Here is a 21,475-nt window from a genome sequence, read left to right as displayed (position 1 = left end):
TCAGCCAACGCCACACTGCCTTGACATCCCTGTGCCCTTGTGCCTAAGTGTGGGGACCGTGCTCAGTTATGAGAAGAGCTATCAGGGGTCAAGGAATTTCTAGGGCGTTTCAGGTGTTTAATTCCATTCATAGGTATTTCACTCCAAAGAGTTAAAGATCTCTGGAGTCAAAACCATATGAACATGGCTGAGCTCCTTAAGTCTGGTGACTAAATACAGCGTTAAACCCATGAGGGTTTTAATCGCTAAGTTATACATATGAGCGAATATATACATGAGCTAATCATTACATTATAGGCAAGAAAATGAAATCATCTTTCAATTATAGAAGAAAAATGCCTCTTTAACTTGCTTGCCAAATAGAATCTTGGGAGTCGGATGGAGACTCACGCACTTTAAAGAGCGCTAACAATTTCCGGAAGTATGTTGCAACCCGAGCCTTTTTTTCCTTATTTGAGTAAATCATGTATGATCTACAAGGACCCGGTCGTGCTTCTCAAGGATGAGGTGTGTTGATATCTCTCTGTCCAATAAAATGTCCAAAGGAAAAAAAGTGGGCAGTGGTAAAGGTGCCCGGGTTTGGCTGCGTCTCCTGCTGGAGTAACAAGACTTCGATTAACCTCCCACCTCATCAGGCTGAGGGGAACCATACCCGCTTTCCCGACAATCTGTGGGGGGGACCTGCGGACCCCTACACTGACTTCAAGAGCCAAGTCCCCACATGCGGGGCCTCACTGACCCAGTGAGTTGCCCAGTGCCAAACCCAGTGTGCGCTCAGTGCGTGAAAGTGGGCAAGTGGGATTGAACTGAAACCTCCTTAGCCCGGGTCCACAATAACTTCTTGCAAAGGTGTGTCACATTTACTTTAATATCTAAGGGAAGAGAAACATTTCCGAGACCAAGGGAAAGCTATGAACTCTCACGTGTGGCTTTCTACCTCATTTAGCAAACTGTGAGGTGACCCTTCCACAGATATCACCATTTACGTTTAACTTTTAGTTTAAAAACCTGAAGCCAGCACGTTCCCCATAGCATTTAGCAGACAAAGAAGGCAGGGAGGAAGGAAGAGAAAGGAAGATGTGAACTAGTTAATAATAATAATAGTAATAATTACATTACTATTAATGTATTATATATTAATATAAATAGAATTGTAATATAAAATATTATATACATTTATAAAATTTATTATTATTATTCAAGATCTTCCCTCTCTTCAAAAAAGGAATAAGAGACATGATCTTCTTGTCCATTACTCTCATAAATCTTTAAATAATTCGTAAAATTTACAAGTGAGGTTGTCCCATTAAGGAACATATCATGTATGTTGGCTGTATGCCAAACACCTTTATGTTTTAGTAAAGCAAAAAAAAAATTTTAAGAAAATAGGAATGAAACAATTCCTAAATTTATTTGAGCAGGCATTTTCCCCACTCATTTGTTCATTTATTTAGGAGTGTCTAAATTATTTTAGTGTTTATCCTCTTTGAGATACTATTAGAAAAGAACCAAATTCCTCCTCCAAACACTTGCACCCTCAAACTGATTCTGCATCTACTGGAAACAATAACGGGAATCGGGTCCTTGGAGAAAAATGACCCGATCCACTTAAGGTCAGAATCTGTGCCTCCAGACACATGTGGAGAAGGCGTTTCAGCTGCTGAGGACATGAGGCAGGTTCACACTGAGAATCTGTTCATTTTCTAGAACCGTGTAGTTTTCTTGCAGCTGGCAGTCCATTTAGCAGCTCTTAAAAAGAAAGAAAATATTTTGCTTTTCTCATCAGCGAGACAGAAAAGGAAGCAGCACGGGTCAAGATAAACCCCAAGCGTACTCCATGCAGGTGGGGTATCAGTGTGTAAGCTGAGCGGGACGGAGGAAGCACTTAGCAAAGATTTAGGAGCTGACGGCTACTTCCCACTAAGGACTTTTGCGATAGGAATCTTCCTCCATGCTACTCAAGTCCTTGTGTAGAAGGAAGGCTTGAAATGCAGGGGAAACAGGAGTCGTGTAGATGGTCCAATGTCCCGTGAACTAGTCCTAGTAGTGTCATGTTTCTTTGACTCTGGCCGGTGTTAAGTTTATCTCAAGGAAATGCAGTTCTTGGAGGAAGTAAATGTGAACACTCAGATTAGAGAGTTATCTCCACTGCACATGTATTTTGAGCAAAGTAGGCCAACAGTCAAGTCGCTAGTTGTACCGGGTTATATCTGTGGACTCGTCCTGTCTTCCGTACACACACATGCTATTATGTCCGCGTCTGAGTGAGTTATTTTGGCAGTCAGGCTACTCTGGCTGGGGCACAGCAAGTTAATTTTCTTTTTTTAATGTTGGTTCATTTTTGAGAGAGAGGAAGAGAGAGACAGAGTGTGAGCAGGGGAGGGGCAGAGAGAGAGGGAGACAGAATCTGAAGCAGGCTCCAGGCTCCCTGATGTCAGCCTATAGCTCAACACTGGGCTCGAACATGCAAACCATGAGATCATGACCTGAGCTGAAGTCGGACGCATAACCGACAGAGCCACCCAGGAGTTAATTTTCTGCCTGCAGGTATGTGGTCGACATTGCCTCAAGGCGGGGAGGGGTAGGGCGCAGGAAGCACTGACCTGGGCTACCGTCTGCCAGTGTGTGGCATCGTCTTCACTTGGATGGATTCCATAATTCCATCTTCTTTGCACCACGTAGATCACAGGCTCAATGGAAATATTGAATTTCGAGGACCACTTAATCTCCAGCTGTCCAGACTGCAGTTCTGTGAATCTTAACTCTTTTCTGGGCTTCAGGGGGACACCTAAAACAGGACCATGGCAATTAAAATGATCAGAGGTAAAGCTGAGGAAGAAAACCTTTAGAAAAGACAAATCTCGTGTAATGACAACAGATCCTCACTTCCTTCCAGGAAAGTGGCTTCTTCCTATCACGGTTTCACATTTGAGAGCTTCTCACACTGAGGTCAGCCCACCACATTTCAGGAGAATTACCTCCTTTTCTTTTAGCTTTCCCTTTTTTAAAAAGAGACTCTAAACTGGTTCCTGATTCTGAACAAGCATTTTTCACCCAGGCATCTTGAGAGCAATTCTTTTATGTGCGTTCTTCTGAATAAGCCATGTTACCGAGTGGCATCACACGCAGTTAACAAGAATTCATGTGACGCCATGGTCGTGAAGAGTTTGAAGACACTGTTCCCATCCAACATGCTCTGTTTCTGCTGATACAGTCTAAAGTCATCACAACGTGGTTCCCCGGTCTACTTGCCTTTCCATCTCAGAATGTTTGCCTTCTAAGGAAAAAAATTGCAAGCCTAAAATGCTCTCATGTGGTCAAACATTACAAGAATGATTTCCAAAGCATGGGTCCTTAGCATTCCCCAATTGATTGCTGGGCTCCCTCCTATAGACTTATGGCTTAAAATTGAAAAATGATGAATTTATAATGTTTGGTTTTGGCACGAGTGACCGCCTTGCTTCAAAAGTCCCTCACAGGTGGCTCATTTTAAAGTAGTTCATCATTCTGATTTCTTTTTTCTCCCCATGGTGCATTCAAGTGGTCTGGCGACGGACAGATTTAAGAACCATAGTTCCAAATGGTAGCCATTATGGAAAGGGAAGTTTAAAATAAGATTATGTACTCATAGGATGTGTAAGACTAATTGGATTAGGTAGAGTCCATGGCACCACGATGTTCAACGCCATGACAACCTAGAACTTCACATGCCATTAAGATCATTTTCTCTTGAGAATGAGCATTTGCCTAACACGTTGACAACTCGTTTGAAAACATTATTTGATAATGCTCTATTTATTTTTCCACTTCTTCATTTTAAACAGAGAGGAAACTGAAAAATGTGCAACTACGAAACGTAGATAATACCTAATGCCTGTTAGTGACGTTACTGAATATCAACTCTGATTTCACGTTGACCTTAATTTATGCTGCGTCTTGTTTGGGGACACTTTAAAGTCCTTAAACATTGAGGTGGGTGGAGTTGGATAATTTTTAAACAGCACCAAATATATCCAGTCAAAGGTCAATGAGTTGTACAAAATACTTTCTAGAAAACATTCCCCATACCCACTGTAGTCTCCGTTTTGCTTTGCTGATGGGTTATGTGCATCCCTTGTCCCTTTACTACAATGCTGGTGTCTCAAGTGATCTTCACTGTGGGTCTGTGCTGTGGGGGAAGGGTTAATTACCTCCATTTTGAACATCAAGTAGTCAAGTCTGAGGAAGATGAAGTTGCCTACAGCGATGACCTGATCTTGGTTTCTCTCTGAGTTTTCTGCTTCTTGCCACATTTTGAATGAGGAAGAGCTACTGAGAAAAGTAGAGAAAGGAGGCACTTTTCATAGCTCTGCATATCCCTTAAAGATTCTGATTTGAATGTCCCTGATGTTGCTGGCTGGGGTGGAATTTGTCTCCTGTTCTGCCATTGTGTGAGGGTTTATTCAGGTTCAGGTCATAAACTTTTGTTTTCGGTGCACAACCTTACATTGAGAGTCACATTCGCTTTCAGGCCTAGAGTATTTCTGCTAAGTATGTGACTCTCGATTCTGTACCCTGATTTAGGGCTGCAGGTCCCACTGTCCACCTGCTGGCCAGATGAATTTCTTTGCACGAGTCCCAACTCAAATGCCCCTCCTGAGGATGTCCCCACTCCTGATGGTATGTGCATGGCAACTCTATTCTTTTGGATCGCTAAGGGACCTCTCGACTTGCTCTTGGACCTACCAACACCTCGTGGTTTGACTGCAGAGTATAATTTCAGGAATTCCCCAATCATCCTGTTTCCACGGTGACCACCCTTTCTTAGGCCCTCTATCTCCTGTCTGGACCTTCCTAACAACGTCCCGTCCCATGTCCCACAAGCCCATCTTTTTAGTTCCCCCTTCACAGTGTTTTGTGGCTATGATTTTCCTAGAGTACGGGACAGATTGTCCCCTCCACCTTCTCAGACTATTCAATCACACCTTATTTTCTGCGGAACGAAGGGAAACTTCTCAACATCACGTCACGGCATGCGTCTTTATCATCTACCACCAGTGATCTGTTTGTCTCTTGGTACATTTTACATATTGGTCACACAACCTACCTTTACACCCAGCTTCTCTAGAAACACACTGTCAGCTGCCTCCTACCACCATGACGCGTTTATACGGATTTTTTCAGTCTGGATTGTCTTTCCTATTTTCTGACCATGGACACGTGAATACTCCTGAGCTCAGTCTGAATGCCGCCCCTCAGAGCGACCTACCCTAAACCTCCCCATTGGAAATAAAGGTCCCATTCTCTGCTCTCTCTCCGAAGCTTAGCCTGCAACAGTCAACATGTGCACTTAACTGCCTCTTACTGCAGCCAGGTCATTTGACGATGTTCACCTTCTCCTTCATTCCCACACCTCATCATGGCTCAGGAGAGCACATTCTGTCACAGCAAATGCTCAGGAAATGTGTGCTGAAGGAACAGCCTAACCCCCTGTCAGCAGAAATTAAGAGGATACAGGAATGCCATCTTGACACCAATGGGCAACCCCCTTGCTGCCGGAGGGCACTCACTTAGCAGAAGGAAGAAAACTTAGCACAGGTATTTGCTTACCCTTATGTTTTGGAAAAGTAAATGCTAAACAGTAACAAAACTATGTTGGTAAGTTTACAAAATGGAATCGTTTTATTGCATTGACATAACTTGCCCAGTTAAAAAGAAAAGACCGATTGCTAACCATTGCTGATATGCTGGAAAATCTGAAAGTTCGTTGTGGATGAGTTTTAATCCCAAAGTAGCTTCTCTAAAGATTGAGATCAAATCTCGACAAAATGATTGCATCGTGTTTGCGCTGCAGGCAGGGTACTAGGCACCCTTTCTGCCGGGGGGGGGGGTACGCACATGGGCAAGGAGGGGGTGGCCTCTGAGGACATTTCAGGATTCATGAGGTTTCTTTGTGCTGAGTAAAGAGAAGAGGACTGGGGAGTTCTTTACACTCATAAAGCACATTCTCTGAGACTCCCCATCCAAGTTTCTCCTTGGCCCTTCTATGCGTAATGCTCCAGCATAAATGCACCTCCGGTAAATACTCCGGCCGCTGAAGTTACCTGAACTCATCAGCAGCAAACGCAAGCATAACAATCCCCTTGCTAGATGGTTTTAATCTTGAATATCATTCAACGACCAAGAGCCTTAATCGAACATAATGAGCATCAGAGTGATGTCAGTTCCCATTTCTTCATTTAACAATCTCTTTAATTATTACGTACAACAATCTTGCGATTTGCATGTGGAGAAACAGCCCATCTGCTTTGCATTAGGGTCAGCTGGCTCCCTTGATTGGAAGGAGCTCCAGGACTCGGCTGTAATTGTGTGCAGATGGGGCTCGGCCCCTCGCCCCCCCCAGCCCCGAGACACCCAGCCCCCACAGCCCGGCCTTCTGAAGAGTCCTAGGTAGCTTAGCCAGCGTCCATGCTGCACAACCAGATGTGCACCAGGCATGCCTTCTCCGTATGTCCTTTATTACGTAAATGACTAGGATTTTTCTTCTTTAGTTTTGAACAACCTAGTCCCCTGAAATCTATGCTGTTCTGTCAAACATGTTATCCTATAACATCCCACCGTATGGGACATTACAGGTGCATTTTCTTTAAAGCGTGACAAGTATTTCAGTGAAACCCAATGATGTAAAAAACTTTGCAAATAGAATGACAGAAAACTCAATGATCACAGTCGGCAGTTGTAAATCACGAGATCTGATTACTCCTGTAAAAATGTTTCTATCATGAGTCTAAATGTTATGAAAATGTAGCAAGATACAGTGTTCCAACGATTCAATAATTAGCCACTACCCATTATCTCTCACAGAGCTAATCAGTACTCAGGCAATTTGTGTTCATATCACATCCAGGAATCGGGTCACTGTATTCAAAATGCTAAAAAATGGATTTGTGAAAAGTGTTATTAGACCATCTCTAAAGAGCTGAGCTTTAAATATTTCAAATATGAAGACATTCATGGAGATATTAAGTCAACACCATCATCAGATCTTTCTGGAAACAAAGCGATACATGATTAATGTTGGTTTGCGCATGGTAAAGAGAAAACAGAGATCACGGAGAGCCACAAATTGATCTCAGTCTTTACATTTGGACAACAATTTCAGGTTCTCACCTTCCCTATCCAAATGAGTGCCAGAGATGTGAGTCAGAAGCACCAGTTTGGGCAGTAAAATAAAAAATTATATCACCTTCTGGAGGGAGGAGAGTGTAGGTCAGCTATAAATCAGACTTAAAACAGACAAGGATGGGGGGGAGTCACAAGTGCCCGATGTGCAAGCGTTGATGTTTTACCTGTGGAGAATCAGCCTTTTCAACTGAGACCATGCTCCGGTTTGCACTGCAGGGTACTGGCTGCTCAGGGGGCATTTACCTGCGTTAACGTTTGCAAGCATCCCGGGGTGTGGCTAACAATGTTATTTGAAGGGAGAAGGAAAAGCTGTCTGTTGTCCTGCTTTATTTTAAACTCTAACACAAGTCTATAAGGTCAACTTAGTCAGAGACAACGGCTTAGGACAATTCCTACAGCATAAGCCAAATTAAACGCTCAAATAGAATGCAGTTTGTTGACCATCTTTTCAAAACATGCATTGATTTTAAGAGCATCATCAGGTTTGGAAGCTATAGAATCTAGGAAGTCCCCTTCTTCCCTACCCCAAACACGGGAGGCTGAACAGAACATTTGTATGTATTTCTGTACTTTAAGAAAATTTTACTAACCCAATAAGCTTTCATGAAAGGAAAAATACAGTAGAGGCCAGTACGTATCAATTTACTGCAAAAGTTGAGATGATTATTTGTCCACAAGTGAGCGTTATGTGCATGAGTACTCTGATAAGAAACTACAGGACCTGATGTTATACCCCAACAACTGACAGATCAGTGCTTTTATTAAAATATTTGATATTGGGGGGCACCTGGGTGGCTTAGTCAGTTAAGCGTCTGACTTTGGCTCAGGTCATGATCTCGCGGTTTTTGAGTGCGAGCCCCACGTTGGGCTCTGGGCTGACAGCTCGGAGCCTGGAACCTGCTTCGGATTCTGTGTCTCCCTCTCTCTCTACCCCTTCCCCACTTGCACTCTGTCTCTGTCTCTCTAAGATAAATAAACGTTAAAAAATGTTAAAAAATATATCTGATATTGATACATCATTTAACTGACCTACACTGTATAATACAGTGGAATTGCCAGTACAGTGTATGAATACTGTGTTTCAGGCCCTGCTGTGGTAGTTGGACAGACTCCAAGTGAAAATACCAGGAGAGCTGGCCCAGCTGGGAACCAGGGGGCAGATGTATTCCCGCCACTGAATACCAAGTCGTCTGAGAACCAGCTTGCAAGCTCAGTGTCAGCACCTGCGGACTGGGGTCAGGACCAGCCCGTCTCACCATCAGAAGATGGGTGCCCTCTTCCTAAGGAAAGAGACGGCACAGACCCAGCCTGAGCAGCGAGCAGAGGGCAAGCTTCTGACTCGTGGCTGGTTCAGGACAATAAGAAGGCAACGTGCAGGCCAGAAGGATGGTGGGGGCTGGTCCCCCGCAGATGAGCCCAGGGGGATTTGGGTGCGGGATGTCTGGCTGGGTAGCAGGTCTTTCTTTCCTTGCACAGCCAAGCGCTGGGTCCCTCTACCTGGGAGATAGGGAGCCATCAGCCCCACCACGCTCCTTGGTGTGACTCCAGTCAGGAACACGATTACATGCTTCGGGTGGCTAATCAGCCAAGGCTGTGGCGGGACGCATTCTGGCCGGCTGTGTGGGGCCCCTCCGACTTGCACAGGTTGCACCCTCACTGCCATGGTCAGACACCCCCGACATGGAAAGCAGCCCGCCTTCAGGGACTGCCCAACAGAGCGTAGGGGAAAATAGTTACCTGCAGCTATGTGTGTGCTCAAAAAAACAGTAATATAATCCCAGTCTCATTGGGCAAAAGTCATCATCAGGTCAAGAGACTGTTCATCCTATTTCCAATGAGTTCTGCATGAACTGCCCGTCTCCATAAAAAGCCAAGAGCTACTTCATAGAAGGGGAGAGACTTCAACACTTCTTTTAAAAGTCCATCATATTTAGTTAAGCATAGGTTTAAATTTTTTTTTAATTTTTTAATGTTTATTTATTTTTTAGAGAGAGAAAGAGACAGAGTGCAAGCAGGGGAGGGGCAGAGAGAGAAGGGGAGACACAGAATCCAAAGCAGGCTCCAGGCTCTGAGCTGTCAGCACAGAGCCTGACATGGGACTTGAACTCACAAACTGCGACATCATGACCTGACCCACCCAGGCGCCCCTTTAAAAAGTTTTTTTCTTAATGTTTATGTTTTTGTGAGAGAGACAGAGAGAGAGAGAGAGAGAGAGAGAGAGAGAGAGAGAGAGAGAGAAAGACAGAGTTAAGCATAGGTTTAAATTACAAAAGTCTCTTTTAATAATTAATCATTTTATGCTGGCCCTTCACAGACTATTTCCTTTATTCTTAGTGAACCAGGCATATTTGAAATTCACACTGGCTCTTCAATGCTTTTTAAATAAAAAGCATATTTTAACATATAATGCCTCTTTAAAACACCCTACTTTAAAAACACTAAGGGTTTTACAAATGGGTTTTCAACAATCATTATAAAAGCATGCTATTTTTGTGGTGAATGCTAATACTTAAATAGCAAATGATCTATAATAACAGAGAAGGTTTCATAATAACAGACTTTAGAAAAATTAAATGGTGTTCGGTTTTGCAAAAGCGATTTTATGTAGTTTACAATGAGAGGCATGAAAACAATAAAACATTAAATCTATTAAAGAAACGTCACCCAGTAAGAAGGGGAAAGCGGCAATTATTTTGAATTTGAGACAGGTATTTATGCCAGTTTTCCAAAGATCCTATGGAAAAAAGAAAGGGGGGGGGTGTGCAGTAAGAAAAGAAAAGCCGGATGGATTACACAGGTTTCAGACTGGAGTAATTCTCAGTGTGGGCCAGAGGAGACCGGGGCAGGGACATAAGTCCTGGGAGATGAGAGTGATGTAAGAGCGGACTTCTGAAAATAGTTCGCCAGCCAGCACATAATTCAAAACGGGCATATTGCTGGCGATAGTGTTTCATGCGGTTTAAAAATAACTGACCTATATTTGGAAATAATAAATAGTTGGTGTGAAAGAGAGGAGAATCAAAGATTATTCTCTCTACTTATAATAATAATATTAATAATAATATTTATATATATAAATGGTTTGATGAACTGACTCCCCATCTCTGGAAGATAGCTCTTCCTCCCCCTGGTTCTCAAGACACGACTCAAAATAGTGACCGTCCACACAATGACATTTGTGTTCTTGGATTATGCCAACAGGAAATCCACAATACTGGTGCGTTGGTTATGCATTTCTCGAGGGTGCCCCACCCCCAGCCCATTTTCCAAGGATTGAAATCCATTTACTCCAATGTACCCAGGGCAGCCGAATTGATTTATTCTTACTGGAGAAGAGTACGAGAAAGTTCCTGAAGTGATGTTGTCCTCCTGAAATGTTAAATGTAATAAGGATGATTTGCTCTGCCCCAGAATGTGTGCGCTGTGGCTGATCTATACGATCCAGTGGTATTTTCAGATGTTTGTGGCACAAAGTACACTTTCTTACCATTTTTCTTCTCTTACAATGGTGCCATCTTTGTTTTTGGTTTTCGTTTTTGAGAGAAAGAGTGAGTGAGTGGGGGAGGGCAGAGAGAGCCTGACGTGGGGCTTGAACTCACCAACTGTGAGATCATGACCAGAGTCGAAACCAAGAGTCAGGCGCTCAACCGTCTGTGCCCCCTGGGCACCCCCCGTGGGGCCATCTTTGACTGACACCCTTCCCCATGCACACACAACCCCACTGTGAGGGTCCCTTCACAGTGGGTGCTCTGCTCATTACCTTTGTACAGCGTCTTGGGCACCTGGCAGGTGTGTCCGCACCCATTGGAACAACACTTCTTAACCCCAGAGCACTCGTTGTCAGCTTCACAACTTTCCACACAGGCGGCGGCAAATCCGCTTGCTTTCTCGGGGGCCGGGCAGTCCCCCTGCTTCACCGCTAGGATGTACTTGAGGAACTCACAGCTCGTCAGGCATTCGTAGTTCTTCTTGGGGAACAGAGGCTAAAGAGACAAGAAGAACCATTCTCTTATTTTTAAGATGTAAAATTCTTAAGTCATCTTTGCACTCGACGTGGGTCTAGAACTTACAACCCCAAGGTCAAGAGTCACACGCTCTTACCGACAGAGGCAACCTGGTGCCCTTAAAAGAGAACTTCTCTTATGACAGACTCAGGACGCTTGATTTCCAAAACATCAGAAAGGAAGGTAAAAAAATTCTTACTTGGTCAAAATTTCCCTGGAATGTTTTACAAAATAAATAGATTTGTTTTCTTTTCCCCCCAAACCCATAATACTGTATGTTAATTTCTAAAAGGAACCCAACCCTTGAATTCTACCTTTCCAGATACACATGAATTATACAAACACACATTCACAAAGTATTACATTGTGAGTTAAATGTGGTTGTCAAATAATTGATTACAAATATTCATAAAGGATGTTAGTACCATTTGAGGGGCTCTTTGGACCACTGTACACATATTTTCATTCTCTAATGAGTCATTTAGTTTTTGCACGGTCAATACTAATCAAGATGTGTTCGCTGTAGCCCTACGGAACATTTACAACCCTCACATCAGTGAACACATTTAGTGATAGCTTATCAAATAGTAGTGTAAGCCTCAGTTAATTGAACATATTTTAATAATATCCAGCTTCTAGAGTTAATGTGCACATGGGACCTCTTATCAATATGGAATTGTCAATAAATTCTGCAGAAAACGAATGTGAATCGTTGTTACCTGTGACACAGTCAGGTTCTGGATAGCATATGGCTGATGATATTTCAGTTGAGCCCACAATCAATGAAACACTAGAGAGAACAGGTATTCCTTGGCTTGTTTAGAGAGTCAGTCGCATTATGGAAACAGTGTGAGTAGTGGAAATGGTCACTTATCAAATGTGTCTTTTTCCTTAGGAAAAATGGTTCAGGACAGCATTTGGTGATGCTCCTTTTGCTTTGATGGCTGGTTGCCAAGATAGCTACCCTAACCCCAACCAGTCCCCTAAACCCATTGTCAGCTGCAATGCACCTGTCCAGCCAGGTAAAGTCCCAGCCCTCCATCCATCCCCTTTGTAAGGGTGCCATGTTGTTGCTAAAGAAGGTTTTGTGAGCCAGGCTCCCAGGCAGTGGGGATGGCACTCCCACACCCACCCTCTGCCAAGAACTGGGGCACTGAGTGACACGTGGCGAACCGCAGGCACCCCGCCAGGAGGGGAACTGTCTGGAACTGTCCCCTCCGTGTGCACGAAGCGTTCACCTGCACGGGCTTGAACTCTGGTGAGGCTGTGCTCAGTCAGCCCTAAGCAATGCCAACAGCAGTGTCAGAGAGGGGCTCCACTCAGAGCCTTCCTCCTGGAGGTAGGAGACCACCAAGGAAGGTTCTCTGTTTACTATTTGATGTCAAATAGGAGTCAGCGACAGCAGAATTACATGTGGTGGCACTGGTGACCACGAACCGGGGTGCAATGTGAACAGCATGTGGTAGGTGCTGTTCCACACTGCTGACTAGCCATGACTCATGACTGGTAGCACCTGGGGACCCCTGAATGGCACCCAGCAACACTTCTGGTGGCGGAGTCAACACTGGCCTCACCGATGACTGCATAGGGCTCACCGCTACCTGGCAACATCTGGGCATCTCCTGATAACGCTGCCCACCACCTGGTAAGACCTACCATGTGTTACCAGTTGCTTCTCAGTGACTGAACACGAGTCTCTACCACATGCTGGGAAACACCTGCCAGCATGCTGACCACTGCTCCTCACTGATGACCGAGTTTGACCCTCTACACAGCTAGCGACACCCACGTCTTTACCTTGCTTCCAAAAAGGGAGTTAATTATAGCCAGTTTACTCCTCATGTTGATGGTGACTGAAATGTCATTGGAAACCACAAACATGGTAACTCCAGCACCAGGACGCGTCCCAGTCACCCAGGAAAACTCCAACCCCAGGGCAGTCCTCCATGCTGCTTCTCCTCTCCTTCTCCCGATGGTGCCTGAACCTGCCTGGGGCGCCTGGGTGGCTCCCTCGGTTAAGCGTCCGGCTCTTGACTTTGGCTCAGGTCACCATCTCACAGTTCATGGAATTGAGCCCTACGTCGGGCTCTGCACTTGGCATGGGGTCTGCTTGGGATTCTTCCTCTCCCTCTCTCTCTGCCCCTCCCTTGCTCCTTCTCTCTCTCTCCCTGTTTCTCTCTCTCAAAATAAAATTAAAAAAAAAAATCTGCGTATGAGTTATGACGGCAAGCGCTACATTATGTGTATTTTACCACAATTAAAAAAAATTTACCTAAGAGCGAGAAATGTATGCATACTGTGAGGACATGTGTGGTATCAGATACGAGCGCTCTCTCACAGACACGTGGTCTTTCTGATAGCGTAAAACTAATGTACTTTCAGGTGTCAATGCTGTATGACCATTAAATATGATGGAAGAGTTCAGACTCTGACAAAAGTGGGAAAACTGGAAGCATTGGCTAGAAAAGGTATAACCCCAAAGTGTAAGTTACAATCGTGGATGTCAAATAAATGATTATTAGTCAAAACAGTGTCTCAGCTGAAGAACTTCCCGGGTAAAACCTACAAGAAAGGCCATGGTTTCAATACAGAAGTACCATAAATTTGTAGCTAATTTTTTGTTAACTGTATAACACTGAAAGCCTCGTCAGTTCTTAAGGCTTTTCTGTCTTAATTTCACAGTTCATTTTTCTGTTAGCTGCTAGGTGTGTTTCCCTTCACTGGCTTTTGAATTCCTAAATTTAAGTCCAACCCTAACTGTGGAATCAAGGATGTAAAGGGATCCATAACAATGATGGAGTGCTGGCCAGTTTCTCTCTCAACACAACGTATACATTACATGCACTGAAAGAAAATATTTGGTTACCCAAGTCAGTTGGCCTGCATGGGCTGAAATGGCCGTGTACAAATAACTTTATTAAATCTGGCAAGTGTTTACGGCTTGCTAACTGGGATATCACCATGACTCAGTTTGCGCTACGGCACGATCACATCGGCCTCTTTCGTCGTCACATATGAAAACAGGGTATGATTCGAGATTCAGATAACAAAGTGTGGGCTCTCTGCTCACGTGACTCTCACCATCACTGCGCCAACCGCCATACCCTTGAACTGTGAGAGACTTCCCGGTCAGAGACAGTATCTCCTCATCTTAACAATTTACTGATGGAGCAAATGGGGCAGAATTAAAAACAAATAAACAAAAACAGTGGCCTTCCCAGGTCCGAAACATTTGTTCCCAGTGAATGTCATGTAACAGGAACAATGATAATTAGCAGACTCATTTAGATCTTCCGGTTGATGTGAGAGGCGTTCTGTACATTTATTCAATATTTCTCCTTCTTGGTATGGATTCAAAACTGTGATTTTTTTTGTGTGCATGTGAGTGTTTGGAGAACCGTGGAAACAAATGTGTGAACAAAAAAAGTTCATCCTTGCCCTGGAGCTTTCTCGACGGGTACATGAGCCTGAAGTAATACAAATAACGTTATGAATATTACATGAGACGGTGCATACAAAGGACGAAGCCCTATTATGCACCCCAATGGGTACTCAATAGCAGTGGAGTAATTGGTGTCTCTTTTCTTTTCCCATGCTACAAGTTTACTGTTTAACATTTCCAAATTCTTCTGTTATTCCGACAAAAATGTTTTAAGAGCCACAGACAGAAAGTTGGCTCTGCTTCTCCACAGTGTGACCATCACAAGTTTCCAACATGCTACTGCCAGATTAGGTTCTGAAATCTGTGTGGGGGGACGTTGCCCTGTTGGCACTTATAAGAAAGAAAAAAGTCTAAGTTTGGGGGTTCGTCTTACAAATACATGGATTTGGTACAACTATCTTACAGATGACTTGGATTCAATGGTTCCATTGTTTATTAAAGGCAGATTTTAATGTTCTCTATCAATTATCTTGGATAATTATCTTGGATTAGGTTGAAAAACTATTAGTGGTCTGAATGTAAATTGGAGAATATATGGTCTCTGTATGCAGGTCTGTCACTAGGCCTTTAAACATAGCTTATTGAGAATGCACTAGTTGAATGGAATAAAGACAAAAATGAGTGCAAGTCAGTGAAAATGATGTGTGAATATTAGTATTCTAGACATAAAGAAAATGTGTAAATTGGGCCACTAATGGCCAGTTGTAAATCCTGCGAACATAGGTCACTCAGTGTCAGTAAAGATACTCCTGACCAATAAGCACCTACTATTTCTTGTGATATTACGAGTTAATTACTGGGAGACTCGTCAAGAGAGATGTGAAAAATTTAGGGAAGGTGTAAGTTACCCCCATCATGATGAGTACAATGGCCATCAGCTTCATGGGAAACGAAAACATGTGTGGAAACACGGATGGATGTGCTAAATGTTATACTTGTTTATAAAATTGTACCAGCTACTAACACAAACTGTTCACTGTAAGATTAATGTAATTCCAACTCCTTATAAAACTATTAATATGAGGGGTGCCTGGGTGGCACAGTTGCGTCCGACTCTTGATCTCGGCTCAGGTCATGATCTCATGATTTGTGAGTTCGAGCTCTGCATTGGGCTGTATGCTGATGGCACCATGGCACGAAGCCTGTTTGGGATTGTCTTCCTGTCTCTCTGCCCTTCCCCTGCTGTGTGCTCACTCACTCCCTTTCTCTCCTTCAAAATAAGTAAACCAAAAAAATTTAAAACTACAAACGTGAATAATTTTGCAAATCATACAAATCATACATCTTTTGCCAAGTCATTGGCTCTAATTTAAAATTGGGGAAAATCATGGTTACTATGCTCATTAATTTTTGTTCATTCTTTTTTCTGCCCTTACCCGACGCAAAACTAAGAACGGAATACTCTTCAAAGATCATGTATTTTTCTAGAGTAGTTAGTATCTACTGGTGTCATCATGCAGTCAAATAAGACAAAGTATTATAGTCAATGAAAATACCCTTGGTGCAATGGATTAGGTGAAAATCCTTAATATTTTATGGAATATTATATATTGTTGATTCTTATAAATTTCTTATAAATCTCTCCTACATCCCATCTCTCTGCTTAAAAACTAAAATATGTATTTTAGTGCCTTATCTGGGCAATATTCGAATAAGCTCAACTTACCTGGCAAATGATAAAAATACAATGAAATACTAACAATAAATATTAGGTTACCAGTTCTTGGATGCTTTTGTGGAAGATACTATTATCTTTGTTTTGTTTGGTATAAAATGCAAGGTACTGTACAATCAAATAATCTGTGTAGTAATCATGGAATGATGAACATAAAAACATCAAATTCAGTAAATTATCTTAATATGTTAGAAATCACGTAAATATGAGGCCTCAGGTATGGAGAGAACATCGGACTTGGTATTTAATTCAACTCAACAGAACTGTGTCATGTATCAAATATAGCAGTCTTTGAGAAAAGCCAGGGCTTGGGTGGGTTTGTTTTTTCCTGCTTCAGCCAATACACACATGCAACATTGACGGCAGAATCCGTCCCCCAGGGGCTTTGCTTGCTCGTCTCATTCTTCCCCAGTCCCCATAACCATTATGATCTCCATTTTACACGTGAGGAGACAGAAACTCAGGGAGATTATAATTTATCTGAAATCACAAAACAAGTAAGAGTGTGGGCCACTCTTGCAACAGTGTTTTTCTACAGACCATCCCATATCTCAGGGGAAACTAAGAAGGCAGCAAAGACAGTGGCTCTCAACTTGCTTTCCTAGGAGGATCACCTGGGAGCTTCTAACACTCTTAAAATGTCAAGGCACAGAGGGAACACATTCTAAATAGGTTCTGATAAACAAGTATATGTGGAAATCATAGATATACACGTATATATGTAAATTATATGTATGCAAATCAAAAGACAAGGAATTTTATCCAGGAATATTGATAAAAATCAGCAACACGTAGACACAGTTTGTGCTACTGAACTTCAAGGAGAAAAATATAATTTTGTGGCATTATCAACAATAGCCAAACTATGGAAAGAGCCCAAGTGTCCGTTGACTGATGAATGAATAAAAAAGATGTCATATTGACACACACACACACACACACACACACACACACACACTGGAATATTACTTAGCCATCAAAAAGAATAAAATCTTGACACTTGCAATGATGTGGATGGAGCGAAGAGAAATAAGTCTGTCAAAGACAAACACCATGTGATTTCATTCACATGTGGAATTTAGGAAACAAAACAGGAATATACGGGAACGGAAACAGAAACAGAGAGAGAGAGAAGCAAACCATAAGAGACTTTTAACAATACAGAACAAACTGAGGGATGCTGGTGGGTGGGGTGGGGGGATCGGCTAGATGGGTGACGGATATTAAGGAGGACACACTTGTTGGGATGAGCACTGAGTGTTGTATGTAAGCGATGAATCACTGAATTCTACTCCTGAAACCAATACTGCACTATATGCTACTTAGCTAGAATTTAAATGAAAATGTGGAAGAAAAAAATTATAAAAATGTAACTTTTCAGGCATCCAGGTAAAAAGGGCAAATTGATCACGATGGAGAAAATATGGTTTTCCCCCATGTCAATTTCTCCCTACAAAATTTAATGTGTGAAGCTAATATGGCAATGTTTGCATAATAGTAAGAAAATAAACTATACATATACATATATATACACACACACATAAAATCAGCTAAGCTGTTATTCAAATGTACACGTGACAGAAACATTCTCAAAAAACTCAAAGAACATAGCACCCGTGAGGCTTTGTTACAAATCGATGCAATGCCAAATTCAGCCATTCTACAGATAAGCAGGAAACAAGAATAAATGAGCTAGTACAATGCTCAGTACTCAAAGAAAATAATGCAGATACTTATATATTATGTGAGAGAAGCGTGTGCAATCCAAGTTGGACTTCATGTACAGTGGTAGGCAAAGTTTGTTGTGAACAATTTCAAAGAAAATGGCTATCTATGGACTCCTTTTTAGAAATAAAAGATATCACATTTTTAAAAGATTTTATTTTTTTAATGTTTTTATTTATTTTTGAGAGAGAGAGAGAGAGAGAGAGAGAGAGAGAGAGAGAGAGAGAACTAGTGGGAGAGGAGCAGAGAGAGAGGGACACACAGAATCTGAATCAGGCTCCAGGCTCTGAGTTGTCAGCACAGAACCCAACACTGGGCTTGACTCATGAACCGTGAGATTATGACCTGAGCCAAAGTCAGATGCTTAACCCCCTGAGCCACCCAAGCACCCCATAAAAGATTTTATTTTTAAGTAATCTCTACAGCCAGTGTGGGGCTCAAACTCACAACCCCTGAGATCAAGAGTCACATTCTCTACCGACTGAGCCAGCCGGGCACCCCAAGATATGATCAAATTTAGAAGCCAAGTGTAAAGAAATAGGTGTAAAAGTCTTGATCACTTTATCATCCACATAAACATATAACTAAAATTAAATAAACCAGGAATTATGGTGAAGGAAGAATATTCAATGTAATAAAACTAACAATTAGGAAATAATAACATTAGAAAAATTGGGAGGCACAAAGACTGGTGTGAAGAACATATAAGTAACTTGCGTGGAACTTAATTTTAGCGCATCAGTATATAATAAAGCAAATATAAAATTTTTTATTTTTTAAATTTTTTTTTTAACGTTTATTTATTTTCGAGACAGAGAGAGACAGAGCATGAACGGGGGAGGGTCAGAGAGAGAGGGAGACACAGAATCTGAAACAGGCTCCAGGCTCTGAGCAGTCAGCACAGAGCCTGACGCGGGGCTCAAACTCACATACCGTGAGATCGTGACCTGAGCCGAAGTCGGACGCTTAACTGACTGAGCCACCCAGGCGCCCCAATATAAAATTTTTTAAATAATGCTTTTGATCTCATAATACTTTTCATAATCATTTTCTCTCCCAAATTTGAAGATTCCTTTTTCTTCTGTTAAGCTCAAACAGTATTAAACTTCAAGCATTATTATTAAAAAAACTATCAAGCATTGAGATACCAGATAAGATGTTCGCTTGATGGTAATGTATTGGGGTCCCCCAGACAACCCCAGGTTTGCTAATTCACTAGGGAGACTCATAGGGCTCAGCATATAGTCCTACTCTGGGCTATGATTTATTATAGTAAAAGCAAGAACAGGGAAAACATGTGTAGCATGAAGTCCACAGGAAACCAGGTAACACATGTGAAATGCCGTCACCAGAGACATTAAGGAGACACTCAGTGCCCAGATTTTTGACAAGGCTGGTCACCAGGCTGCGGCCCAAATACCCAGACAGCCCTTGAGAAACTGGTGGCCATCACAACCATACTGTTGTACTAATAGTTTAGGGACAGTGAGCCCCTCTTACAGTTAGGGAATGGGGGGAACCCAGCCCAAACCTGAGTTCCCACATGCCAGCCAAGAGCCAATCTTTTAATTAGGAATTTCTTTTTTTTTTTTATGTTTATTTATTTTTGAGAGAGAGAGACAGAGGTGAGTGGGAGAGGGGCAGAGAGAGAGAGGGAGACACAGAATCTGAAGCAGGCCCCAGGCTCTGAGCTGTCAGCACAGAGCCTGATGCAGGGCTCAAACCCACAGACCCTGAGATCGTAACCTGAGCTGAAGTCAGGCGCTTAACCGACTGAGCCACCCAGGTGCCCCTAATTAGGAATTCCTAAGAGAGTGGTCTTAGGTTTGCTATGGTAACTCTTTTGCACAGATAACCATGGATATTCTGGATGGTAGAATTTGGAGTAATGCTTTGGTTTTACCCTCCTGTGTAGTTGTTACATTAAGTTTTTAATGTGCATATATAATTTCCACAAAACCATAAAAACATTACACTGTTAAAAAAATCTCTAGTTGCATCTTTCAGAGAAGGAACATAAATACTAAGTATGCATAAAATAGGAAAAAGTAGTCTCAATTCAAATGTTTCTAATTTATGTTTGGAAATGCAATTATAATTTGCCTGGAAACTCAATCATGCATCCTAATTTATTAGATGGGATTACAATTAATTTGGTTCCCAGGCAAGTTAAAGACCCTGACCATGAATAATATAAATTAGGAGAACATCAGAAACATGCATTAGGGAAGTCATTCCAATGAGTACGTGTCCCATTTGTCAAATTATGGTCATCTTAGGTTTACCTCAACTTCCTCTTGCGGAGAAAACGAAGAGATTTAAAAAAAATTTTTTTTTACTGTTTATTTATTTTTGAGAGAGAGAGAGAGGCACACTGTAAGCAGAGGGAGGGGCATAGAGAGAGGGACACATAGAATCTGAAGCAGGCTCCAGGCTCTGAGCCATCAGCACAGAGCCCAGGGCAGGCCTCAAACTCACTAACCGTGAGATCATGACCTGAGCCGAAGTCGGTCGCTTAACTGACTGAGCCACCCAGGCGCCCCAAGAGATATTTTTAAACTACTAATTTAAAAAAGTGTTAAGCTGGAATTCTATACCTATACCTTTCATGTGAGGATGGAAACAAACAAGCAACTAAAATTCCGCATTTTGAGAGATAAAAAAGTAGGGGTTTCCCCTGTTAAAAACCATTTTTTGTTGGTTTCTTTTCAGTCCTTATCAGCAATTTGCATCTGCTCTGTCTACAGAATATCACAGAAGAAAACACAAAAGACTTCAGACAATCAGCGCACAACTCCGAGCGAGCCCTTGACAGGGCACCCCAGTATCCAAGCGGGACACGCGCATTCTCCTGCGTAGGAAAAGCCCCTGCTTCCACGGGCTCAGCTCAGTGCCGCCTAATGGAAATGCAGACTCTGGGTGCCCACAGCATGCACCTCCCGAATCAGAACTAGCACGTCTAAAAGATGCCCAGGTGATCTGTGTGCACAAGGGAGTGTGAAAGGCGCCATTCTGGACCATTCTAGAAGCTGCAGGAGGCATCTGCGGATGTGAGTGTCTCTCCACGTCCTTCCTGGTTTCTCATTCCAGAACCCTGGGCTTTTTACCCAGAGCACCTGCAACCTCACACCCCTGAGAAGACTCGTTTCCCCCAGCATACGAATGTATTCAAATCTTCCCAAAGGAAAGGTACACAAAAATCACATCCTTAAACTGAAGGTTCCTGGCCACAGCCCCTCCCCTCCCCTCCTCCCACACAGACACTCTGAACAAATGGACACAGACAGTTGTGTGGATTTGGTCGACATTTCCTCCTGTACTTTTTATTCTACAACCCAGAGTTCTATGGATGGACAACCACCACTCCACAGAAACCCTCTGACAGGGTTCTAGTCACCTCATGATGACAAAATCCCTTTTAAGTCTGTACCTTACTGACCTATCGCAGAATTCACAAGTATTAAC

General features: G+C 42.6%; 1 protein-coding gene across 1 annotated transcript in view; it reads right to left on the bottom strand.

Annotated features, from left to right (window-relative positions):
• Nucleotides 1–21,475, bottom strand: part of ANOS1 (anosmin 1) — a 182,646-nt gene that overhangs the window by 43,288 nt on the left and 117,883 nt on the right. The window contains exons 4-5 of the mRNA XM_081792890.1: nucleotides 10,925–11,147; nucleotides 2,604–2,788 (exon numbers count right to left, since the gene is read on the bottom strand). Of these exons, the coding sequence (XP_081649016.1) occupies nucleotides 2,604–2,788; nucleotides 10,925–11,147 (408 nt within the window). The remainder of the gene's footprint in view (nucleotides 1–2,603; nucleotides 2,789–10,924; nucleotides 11,148–21,475) is intronic.

Source organism: Panthera onca, chromosome X (assembly GCF_046562875.1).
Source record: "Panthera onca isolate mPanOnc1 chromosome X, mPanOnc1 haplotype 2, whole genome shotgun sequence".
In the NCBI taxonomy this organism is placed as follows: Eukaryota; Metazoa; Chordata; class Mammalia; order Carnivora; family Felidae; genus Panthera; species Panthera onca.
The sequence above is the reverse complement of the archived record's forward strand: the minus strand, read 5'-3'. Positions and strand labels throughout refer to the sequence as shown.